Source organism: Miscanthus floridulus, chromosome 1, assembly GCF_019320115.1.
Source record: "Miscanthus floridulus cultivar M001 chromosome 1, ASM1932011v1, whole genome shotgun sequence".
In the NCBI taxonomy this organism is placed as follows: Eukaryota; Viridiplantae; Streptophyta; class Magnoliopsida; order Poales; family Poaceae; genus Miscanthus; species Miscanthus floridulus.
In genome coordinates this window covers 135,660,243-135,671,695 of record NC_089580.1, presented here as the reverse complement: position 1 = coordinate 135,671,695, position 11,453 = coordinate 135,660,243, and the positions used below count along the sequence as shown (strand labels likewise).

The 11,453-nt window shown below is 44.6% G+C and overlaps 1 protein-coding gene across 1 annotated transcript; it reads left to right on the top strand.

Moving 5' to 3' along the window:
* The first annotated feature begins 294 nt into the window (after positions 1 to 294).
* Positions 295 to 2,880, top strand: LOC136463816 (nuclear transport factor 2-like). The gene is made up of 3 exons (XM_066462804.1): positions 295 to 471; positions 2,236 to 2,352; positions 2,449 to 2,880. Exons 1-3 carry the CDS (start codon positions 295 to 297, stop codon positions 2,878 to 2,880), a joined length of 726 nt encoding a protein of 241 aa, XP_066318901.1.
* Positions 2,881 to 11,453: the final 8,573 nt, after the last annotated feature.

The following is an 11,453-nucleotide window of genomic DNA, read 5'->3' as shown; positions in this document are numbered from 1 at the left end:
ACTTGTTTATTGTGAACATGGGCGGCGGTAGGGGTATGCCCCTTATGCCTTGGCATACCCATGATTTGGGAGAAAAAATTAATATGTATAATATACACTAATACACAGGTTTATACGTATCTTGGAAGAGTCACTCGAAGGCCCAATACAACAAAAGTTTCTGGCAGCCCACGAACGAAGCCCCGGAATACATCTTCGTGACTCCGTCGCCCGGTCGCCCCTGCCCGGTGCCCCTTTCCCTGCTCGCGTGCGGCTTCACGGCTCGTTGCTGCCTGACGTGTGCCTAACTAGCTAATGATTCATCTGCCGCCGCGCCCCACAAGCCGAAGCATTACACTCGATGATTCATCTGCCGCAATATCGCAAGAACTGAGCGTCGACCCCGTCTACCAAGTGTCCTCTTCCTACCTAGTGCCTTTCAATCTTGACCTGCTTGTGACCCTGAATATGTGCCTGGACCGGCTGGAACAGGTAAGTTAATTAGACCTATAGAGTCCTTGCGTGCTAGCAAATTCTTAATTTAATAATTTACTAATGTTGTTGTCGGCTGATTTGATTTGTTTGTGTTTTCTTTTGTTCTGATTAGAGTGAAGGACTGAAGACATAAGACATTTAGGCATGGGACTTGACTTAATACATATATACACTCTATGAATTTATTTAAATTAATTCAATCCACATCATGTCTACTAGAAATAGAAAATATGATTCTTGAGGTTAGTAATATTTTTACTATATTTCTACATATGGTACAAAAGAATACATATTAAAGTTATAAATTTAAGTGAAAGTATGTCTATAATACATGTTAAAGTCATATATTTCACTGAAGCTATGATTTAATTTTATTAGCCATACAACTTGTATAAACTTTAGGGCCCCGATTTATCGTCGCTCTAGCCCCAAATTTCTTGAGACGGCCCCGAGCACGGCGCACCTCCCCTACTCCGGCGACCGGCACCGCCGGGCAGCACCTCGCCACGTCCCCCACTCCGGCCGACTCGCCCCCTGCACTCCCCCCTCGCCGGCTCGACCGGTCGCCCCCTGCGGGCTGTGGCCCTTGCCCTTTTCCCTGCTGCGGCTGCTTTGAAATTTTATACATGTGGCATATCCAGCCATAAATTCCTGGCTCCGCCACTGATTGTGAACTATTAAGTGTGTCAAAACCAAATGTTACAGTGATTGAAGCTTCTGTTTTACAAGTGTCCTGAATGATTGACTACCTGTTTTGAACTTTCTTGAAAGGAATTGTTATGCAATTCTTTTTCAGTATCTTTTTACGACAGTGATAATCTTGTTGGGGTTGTTGGATAGGAAACTTAGAAAGCGGCTGATGTTTATTAGGTGGTGTTTGGATCCAGTGACTAAAATTTAGGAGGTATGTTGAGAGAATATTGCATGGGGTGTTCGGATACTAATAAAAAAACAAATTACATAATCCGTCAGTACTATATGAGACGATTTTTTAAAGCCTAATTAATACGTCATTAGCACATGTTTACTGTAGCACCACATTGTCAAATCATGGACTAATTAGGCTTAAAAGATTCGTCTCGCAAATTAGTCGTAAACTATGCAATTAGTTTCGTAATTAGTCTATATTTAATACTCCATGTATGTGTCCAAACATTCAATGGAACAACGACTAAAATTTAGGAGGAGCAACCAAACACTACCTTAGTTTGGGCATAGAATTATACCTTTTTGACCTATGGATTCTATTTGACTGATTGTTGAAACCAGGCATGTGTCATGTTTTTAGTATATATACAAAAAAATTCTAGTTTACCTTATACCTATTTGAACAGATCTAAATGTTTATGGTTTGCTTGTCGTTTTTTAATTCCTTTTCTACCCTTGATTGTCGACTTCTAAAAGCTATACTTGTGCTTGTGATTCTTGTGAGGCGTAACTATCATGTTTGTGGCAAGGCATTAATTTGTTCTTCCCCTCAGTTGTTTTTTTAATTCCTTTTCTATCCTTGATTGTCCACTTCTACAAGCTGCATTTGTGGTTGTGGTTCTTGTGAGGCATAACTATCGTGCTTGTGGCAAGGCATTAATTTGTTTCTTCCCTTCAGAAATGTCATGGCAAGCACGGAACCCAGTAAACCACCGTATAAGTCCCCACGTGGTAATCTATATTCTCCTGTGTTTCAATTCATTGCATGGGATTGTCACAAATATTGCTGAATGTTATTTTTGTTGTTTATAGATAGGTGGCGCTTTTGTTTAGCAATATTACCGCATTCTACTTGAGCAACCAGATCAAGTGCACCAGTTTTACCAAGATTCAAGTATTCTTGGTCGACCAGATTCCAACGGAACTATGGTGTATGTAACCACTAAGAGTGTAAGTTCTCGTATGAGGATTTATTGACTTATTCGTACAATATGCATGCTGTCTGAAATTGAGTTTAAATCTTGGAACCACCATTTTTCTGTACAGGGCATTAATGAAAAAATTGTGTCTATGGACTTCAGGAACTGCTTAACAGAGATACAGAGTGTAGATGCACAATTATCTCACAAGGATGGGGTGCTCATTGTTGTCACTGGATCCTTGACTTCAGATGAAGGCGTTTTCCGTAGGTTTACCGAGTCGTTCTTCCTAGCACCACAAGAAGGTGGTGGCTATTTTGTTCTCACTGATATATTTAGGTTTATTTTGGAAAGGAAACCAGCTGAGATAAATCAAGTTGCTACTCAAGAAAATAAAATCAGTCAGAATGGTAGACCTGCATCTGAAACATGCTCAGCATTACCAGAACCTATTCCAGCTGACAGGAGTGTGATCTCAGACCATGCGACAGCTGAGAGTAATGTCACTGAGAGGCAAGTTAGCGATCCCGCTGCTAATGGGACTGTCATTGAAACTTGAAAGTGCATTAGATACATGGGTGATGTTATAATCCCTATTGACTGAAAATTTAATTGGACTTTGAATGGCATTGCATATGACCCAGTAAGAGATTTTTACCTTTATATATGGTGTATGGAAATGGCAATAGCTTGGTTACTTAAACATCTTTCTGCTATAGACTATGATGAGCTTATTTATCTTTCGTTGTCGTGGTCTACTAGTTGTAGGCTGTTTTTTTTGTGCCTGCAGAAAGCACATTAGATACATGTCTAGTCGGGATCTAGAAATGGAGGAACACAAAACTTGTCATTGATTGCTCTGTCTATAGTTTGGAGACGCTATTTTGCTGTATACATGTCTCAAACTTAGATGAAGTCAATGCTCTTACCAAAGGATGTCCAAGATGGTGTGCACAACATCAGACCTTGGTAGCGGTGGATGTCAAGGGAAAATGAAAAGGGACATGAGCACTCCATAGCAAGCTTTGGTGCAGTGATGCAATTAACCTGCAAAAACAACTTCAAATTAGGCAAACACTACGGAAAGGTCAATGTTGATACTCGGTTTACTGCCTATAATTAATCTCACGAACCTTTATACATCCCTGTCAGACCCTGATGATTGCTTGGAATTGCTAACAACTGATATAGCTTTTGCCCTATAACCCCTAAAGGGTAAAGGCAACTCTCTATAAACCTATCATCTCTGCTAGATTGAGTTATTTTACAAATATATAACACGGCAAGTTATTTTACAAATATATATAACACGCATGATTACACAAATGTATGTACTAAATCTTTTGTTGGTATTGGAATCTTTAAACAATAAACTTCTTAGAACATACCAATCGGAAAATAAGAGCTATGTCAATCAAAAGAAAAATCCAACACATATTCATATACACTACTGTCAGTTACGGAGGCCAAACAAGTTGGATGGAGCAAAGCATGCATGTAAAAATGTAAAATGCAATAAGAAAAGTAACACAAAAATCTTATCATGTTTTCTTATTAGTTTAGAACCTTGCAATTAGCATTGTTCAATCCAACATGAGGGGTGCACGACGGCAGCAGCCAAGGAGGCATCCGCATGAACCAGGTAAAGTTAAATATATTTTCTCAACTCGATTAGCATCTGAAATATATGAGGCTTGTATCCACTTGCCTCCTGCATGTATCAGTAAGAGCAACATATATCTTGGTGCGGCGATTCTGATTAGGACAGAAACAGTAAGGCAAAGAGTGTGTGTGAGAGAGGAAAGCGAAGGTCACTACGTTAAAAAAAAAAGAGAAAAGCGAAGGAAAGGGAAATGAAATAAGCTGATCTTAGTTTTAATAAGCAATGGGAATATGATGGGTTGCATAATGCATCTAGTAGGGTCAGTGTTTTAATCAATCCTAAGTCGGAGGCATCAATCAAAAACGTAGGGTGTGGGGTGGGTGGGTGGGGTTAGACCAAACCAAACATGAAAAATAAGGCAAATTTTGCTGGCCAGATCACACAAACCAAACATGAAAAATAAGGCAAATTTTGCTGGCTAGATCACACTACCAGACCGAGAATTTGCCCAAAGACACCGATCGTGATTGTTTGCCAAAAGACACCGCACTAATTATTTTATTCATTTCTCAGTTTTGGGGAGAGAGAAGGGGAGGGGGGATGTCCAAACTACCATTGTCTTCAACCTCCGGCTCTTCGTTGATATTTGCCGTAACACGTCGTCGTCGCCAATTCATCATTGTTCTCCTTCGACCACCTGCGCGCCCAGTCGAGGATGAGGCCGCGCGTCCCCCACGGCCGGCAGCCCAGCGGCACTGGCCCCTGCGACCCGGACCCAGTGGCACTGTAACATCCCTGGTGTTACGAGCTCGTTTAGCACCGCGATTTAGGCCTAAGACAAATTTTCGAAATGAGTTTCTTGGAATTTCTGATTTAAAATATCCTTGATGCGAAGTGAATCTTGTGTGACTTAGTTTTGTGGACTCAAATAAACGCCCAAGTTAAATTCCTTAGTGCGTAGAAATATTTAGGAATGTCCGATAACGATTCTAGCAAATAAATAGTGAACGGCTTGTTTAATTGATTAAGCACGAAAAACAATTTTTATAAACAAAAATACGATATAACTGGTATATGGTACTTAAGTAAAATTCGGAGCATGATTTTGGTTGCACTTAAAATATCGAGTAACAAACTTTAGTGCTTTAGCCGTGTTTAAAAATATAAATAGTCGGCTTGTTAAATGAATATTGAGAGCTGAAATAATAACGAGAGTACCGCTGGCCACTAGCCTCACCTACCTCGCCGGTACGACGCACATGTTGATGGATGAGTTGGCCGAGCTGCTGCTGTCGTGTATGCTTTGCTTGTTTTCCCTTCCTCACTACCAGTTCTGTCGTTTCACCTGTGCCTCTTGGCGTGCTCTCTGCCTTGCTTGTCTCTGCGGCCATGGTCTTGTCCGTGCCAACCGACACGTCCTGCCGACCACACTGTGCCAAGGCGTCCTAGCTCCATGCCGCAGCAGCCGCAGTGCCTTGTCATGGCCCCTGGCGATCGGTCTGCTCTGACTCCATCTGGCGAGCTCGCTCTCAGCTCCTTCGCGTGCCTGCCTTTTTCTTTGCCCCGTCCGCTCCTCTTCTCTGCTTGCCTCGCGCCGGCGTCGCCATGCCGTGCCAACCGCCTGACGGTGCCGGCCCTCCCCAGCGTGAGCTCCCCTGCACTGCAATTCTGAGCGCCTCTCCCGCAGCTCGCGTGCCGCGGCCGTGCTAGCGCTCCGCAGTCGCCGCACATCCTGTGCGCCCACACCATCGCTGTGGCCGCGCCCGCCGACGCCACAGTGCCGCTCCTCCGTTCCATGGCCGCTCGTCTCGAGCTCCTCTACGCCGCCGTGCTGAGCCCCATCGTGGCCCGCGCCTTCCCCGCACCGCTCCATCTTCCGCGCCTCCACCGCAGGGCCGTCCGGCCACAGTACCCTGCCGCTCTCCTTTCGCTCACCGGAGCCGCGCGTGGCTTCGTCTCGACTCGCTTCCCCGCGCCAGGCCGCCGGAGCCGTGGAACCGTCCAACAACGCCGCCCCCTGCTCCCGCTGCTGACCGCAGTTGTGCGCCGCACCACCGCCGTTGTTGTGCCTCACGCTCGCACCATCCCTCTGCTCTCCCCTTCTGGTTGCTGCTCGCTGAGCCGCCCATCACCGGTTTTCCCCTCTCACGAGCGTGCCCGAGTCCGCGGTGCACCGCCGCCCGCCCGGCGTCTCTCCCCTTTCTTCGGCTCTCTTGCGGGCGCACGCGTGCCCCGACCACGCGCGGTCCTGCTGCTCCTCGATGTGCCTAAGCAGCGGTGCCCCGCGTGCCGGTGCCCCTGTCGCTTCCTTCCCGCGCCACACGCAGGCCCCCACGGCCGCGCTGGACCATCGCCTTGGCGCTGCCCCTCCCAAGCCTCGCGCCGCGAACCCATCCTCGCCGCATCCGCATCATCGGGAGCCGCCACGGCCCCTGCTCGGGCCATCGCCATGCTGCGCCTGTGGCCGGGCCGCTGCGCCCTGCCCTGGCATGTGCGGGGCTTAGCCGGGGGTGCGCTGTGTCTGCCCAGTGCCTATGGGTCTGCCCTCACCAGCCACCGCGCCACCGCCTGCTGCCCGTCGCCGGCAAGCCGCTTCCTTGGCCGGCTGATCGCCTCCCCTACCGGTGCTCTGTTTTGTGGGAGGAGCCGAGGTGAGAAATCCAAGTAAATTTTTGTACGGGGTTCTCAGTGCGCCCCGCCCCGTCTGGGCCGCCAGCGCCGCTTGGGCCGGTCTCGTGCCGCCAGGCTAGGCCGCTGCCTGGTCGGTGGGCCGCGCCGTGTCGCTGGGCCACCGCCGCGCCGCTTCTGCTGGGCTAGTTTAGTTGCCGCCGGCCCTTTCCAATTCTAAGTGCTTTTCTAAATATGTTTCTAGTTTAACTTGTAACATCAATATAAAATAGTAGAGGAATCTAAAAATTATGAAACCAATTTTGTTAAGTTCATAAAATCATGATTTATCTATTAGTATATTTTGTTCACATAGTGTGATAATATTCTTGGAAGCTATATAATTAATTTAGGGTACTTAATATTGTAAAAATATAAACTTGTAGAAATTGTTGTGATAAATTAGTAATAGTGTTGGATCTGAAATTTTTATAGTAGGCTCCTAGCAATATTAGGTACTCACTGTGATTTTTGTAGCTCAAGAATAATTAGTTTACTAGATTAATAATGATGCCTTATTTCGAATAAAGATTAAATTGAAAGAATGGAATAAAGAAACAACTTGGGTTTATATAACTAAAATAATTGTTGAGAAATAACGTTTTATTCGACAACATGGATATGTAGCCTAAGTAGATCGTCCTTGGAACTAGCTCGTTAACTTGAGAGGCGTAAATCGTGTTTTACGAGTCACAATTGCAGTTGATTAATTACGTCTTTGCATTGCATCGCATTGCATATCATATAGGTACAATGATGGATCAATGGATCAAGTGAAGGATTAGTGGAAATCTGCAGATGGTGTGACGGTATTCTCTCCAGGAGATGATGTGATGGGCTTTCTATTCAGATAGGATCTGGTGTCCGAAGAAGTTCAAGTTCTCTTTGGTTAGTTAGTCTTAGGGTTCACGATGTTTAAGTTCTTAGAGTCCTATTTCTAGATCTGTTGGTGCTACGCCATAATTTGGATAATCATTATCTTGTTGTTTCTCCATTGCCCTCGTCTATCTCGACTTTTTAATTAAGTCTCGGTTGTACCAGGATTTCTCTTAACCATGTATCCTTAGATCCCCGTGTGGTTTAGTATTTGAAGTCGTGTAATCTTTCGTGTAATCCCTGATCTACGGAATGTAATCGCGTTTCCCCTCTTCTGGTTCTAGCTTTGAATCTCGGGACGAGATTCTTTTTAAGGGGGTTGGTTGTAACACCCCTGGTGTTACGAGCTCATTTAGCACCGCGATTTAGGCCTAAGATAAATTTTTGAAATGAGTTTCTCGGAATTTCTGATTTAAAATATACTTGATGCGAAGTGAATCCTGTGTGACTTAGTTTTGTGGACTCAAATAAACGTCCAAGTTAAATTCCTTAGTGCGTAGAAATATTTAGGAATGTCCGATAATAATTCTAGCAAATAAATAACGAACGTCTTGTTTAATTGATTAAGCATGAAAAACAATTTTTATAAACAAAAATACGATATAACTGGTATATGGTACTTAAGTAAAATTTGGAGTATGATTTTGGTTGCACTTAAAATATCGAGTAACAAACTTTAGTGCTTTAACTGTGTTTAAAAATATAAATAGTCGGCTTGTTAAATGAATATTGAGAGCTGAAATAATAACGAGAGTACCGTTGGCCACTCGCCTTACCTACCTCGCCGGTACGACGCACATGTTGATGGATGAGTTGGTCGGGCTGCTGCTGTCGTGTATGCTTTGCTTGTTTTCCCTTTCTCACTGGCAGTTCTGTTGTTTCACCTGTGCCTCTTGGCGTGCTCTCTGCTCTCTGCCTTGCTTGTCTCTGCGGCCATGGTCTTGTCCGTGCCAACCGACACGTCCTGCCGACCACGTTGTGCTAAGGTGTCCTAGCTCCATGCCGCAACAGCCGCAGTGCCTTGTCGTGGCCGCTGGCGGTCGATCTGCTCTGACTCCATGTAGCGAGCTCGCTCTCAGCTCCTTCGCGTGCCTGCCTTTTTCTTTACCCCGTCCGCTCCTCTTCTCTGCTTGCCTCGTGCTGGCGTCGCCGTGCCGTGCCATCCGCCTGTCAGTGCCGGCCCTCCCCAGCGCGAGCTCCCCTGCACTGCAATTCCGAGCGCCTCTCCCGTAGCTCGCGTGCCGCGGCCGTGCTGGCGCTCTGCCCTGCCCTGGCACGTGCGGGGCCTAGCTGGGGGTGCGCTGTGTCTGCCCGGTGCCTATATGTCTGCCCTCGCCAGCCACCATGCCACCGCCTGCTGCCCGTCGCCGGCAAGCCGCTTCCTTGGCCAGCTGATGGCCTCCCCTACCAGTGCTCTGTTTTGTGGGAGGAGGCGAGGTGAGAAATCCAAGTAAATTTTTGTACGGGGTTCTCAGTGCGAAATACGTGACTCGAATGAATAGTGCTTGTGGATTTCGGGTCGAATAGAAAAAAGCATGGGGTTCTTTATGCAAAATGCGCATCGTGCGTGGGCCGTTGGCTGTCCTGGCTTGGCCGCTCACGCCGTCCCCACGTTGGGCCGTTGGCCTACCGCCTGGGCCGCCGTTTGCGCTCGCTTGCTAGGCCACGTGCGCCCCGCCTTGTCTGTGCCGCCACCGCCGCTTGGGCCGGTCTCGTGCCGCCTAGCTGGGCCGCTACCTGCGCTTGGCCCGCGCCTGGTCGGTGGGGCGCGCCGCGCTGCTGGGCCACCGCCGCGCCACTTCTGCTGGGCCAGTTTAGTTGCTGCCGGCCCTTTCCAATTCTAAGTGCTTTTTTAAATAGGTTTCTAGTTTAACTTGTAACGTCAATATAAAATAGTAGAGGAATCCCAAAATTGTGAAACCAATTTTGTTAAGTTTCTAAAATCATGATTTACCTGTTAGTATATTTTGTTCACATAGTGTGATAATATTCTTGGAAGCTATATAATTAATTTAAGATACTTAATATTGTAAAAATATAAACTTGTATGAATTGTTGTGATAAATTGGTAATAGTGTTGGATCTAAAATGTTTACAGTAGCCTCCTAGTAATATTAGGTACTCATTGTAATTTTTGTAGTTTCAGAATAATTAGTTTACTAGATTAATAATGATGCCCTATTTCGAATAAAGATTAAATTGATAGAATAGAATAAAGAAACAACTTGGGTTTATATAACTAAAATAATTGTTAGGAAATAACGTCTTATTCGACAACATGGATATGTAGCCTAAGTAGATCGTCCTTGGAACTAGCTCATTAACTTGAGAGGCGTGAATCGTATTTTACAAGTCACGATTGTAGTTGATTAATTACGTCTTTGCATTACATCGCATTGCATATCATATAGGTACGATGATGAATCAATGGATCAAGTGAAGGATGAGTGGAAATCTGTAGATGGTGTGATGGTATTCTCTCCAGGAGATGATGCGATGTGCTTTCTATTTAGATGATGTGGATGATCTAAAGATGCAGATACTAACTTTTTAATATATATCTTACCCAAGCAAACCCCGGTGCATAACCCCTACTTTTTTATAGTTTAAATTTTATTTGTACATTAAGTTTTAAGGAGTTGAATGAAACCCACTTGTATATATATACATACATATATATATATATATATATATATATATATATATATATATATATATATATATATATATATATATATATATATATATATATCCTATGAGTCTTACTAGTATGACAGGATCGTATAGATTGCTATGCTATAGGACTTCGGTAGAAGTCGAGTGATGGCTGTCACTCACGAGAGATAGGAAATATATTATTGGATTATTATCACTTGGAAAATATAAACGGTGGAAAGGAAAAATGGTGACCGGGCAGTGATATGGTTTGGGTATTGGTGGGTGTAAGCGGTTGTGTCGCCGTGGACGCAGGGCATGGCTTGGTTACACTGCTTTCCCTGTCTGTGTCGGTTAAGGACCGACCGTTGCATAAGTCTCTAGGCAAGTCACAGACTTATTATCCCGAGCACATACTTTGGTATGGGCGTTTGGAAGACTTATTGCTCTCTTGTCGTGGGTTTTAGCTTTTTCCGGACCGACTGCCAGGGTTTTTTTTGTGGAGGAGGTCCTTGCATCGCACTGAGTCCGGGACTCAGGGGCGGGGGCTTGGAGTCCTAGTTTAGATGGGGACCTAGGACCCTAGGACAGGAGGATGATGGGTTGGTCCTGCTTATGCCTTGGGTATAAGCGGGACGTGTGTTTTCGGGGTACCTAGCTGGGGGCATTGATTCGTGAATCGCCGAGCAATCCGATACGGCTTATCTACGGTTTAGCATCGTAGTAAGAACTGAAAGATAAAAGATGAAAGATGAAAAATAGAAATCTAATTGCTTACCACCTGCTTGAAAGTAGTACAGGTGCTTACATAGAATGATTAATTAATGAACCAATGCGGCTATTAATAAAAATCGAATATAAGAACGTACGCTTAGTAATGCTTCCTGCAGATACAATAAATCCATAAGCCAGATAGCCTTGCATATCCTTGGAGTCTTTTCCTTTCTCCTGTCGGGTAAGTCTTGCTGAGTACAATTGAGTACTCAGGGTTTTATTCCCCCTGTTGCAGGTGACAGGTGGATGCTAAGCTGACTCTTGTGTGTGGATTTCTCCTGGTGGGCTTAGAGAGGATTTTCTTTATGCTGTGATCATAATTTTTATTTATAACCCTCACTAAATGTTTTTATAAATGAAAGTATTATAATCTGTTGTCATAGTTTATATATCAATGCTTCATCATTTTATGAATATGTATTTATTTCCGCTGTAATTCTGATCACATGTTTATATTTCACCGTTAAATTAAAATGTTCATAACTTTGCTAATATGATTACATTCCACTGTTATAATAATAAATAGTATACTCTGATGTTGTATTAAAAGTGATGTA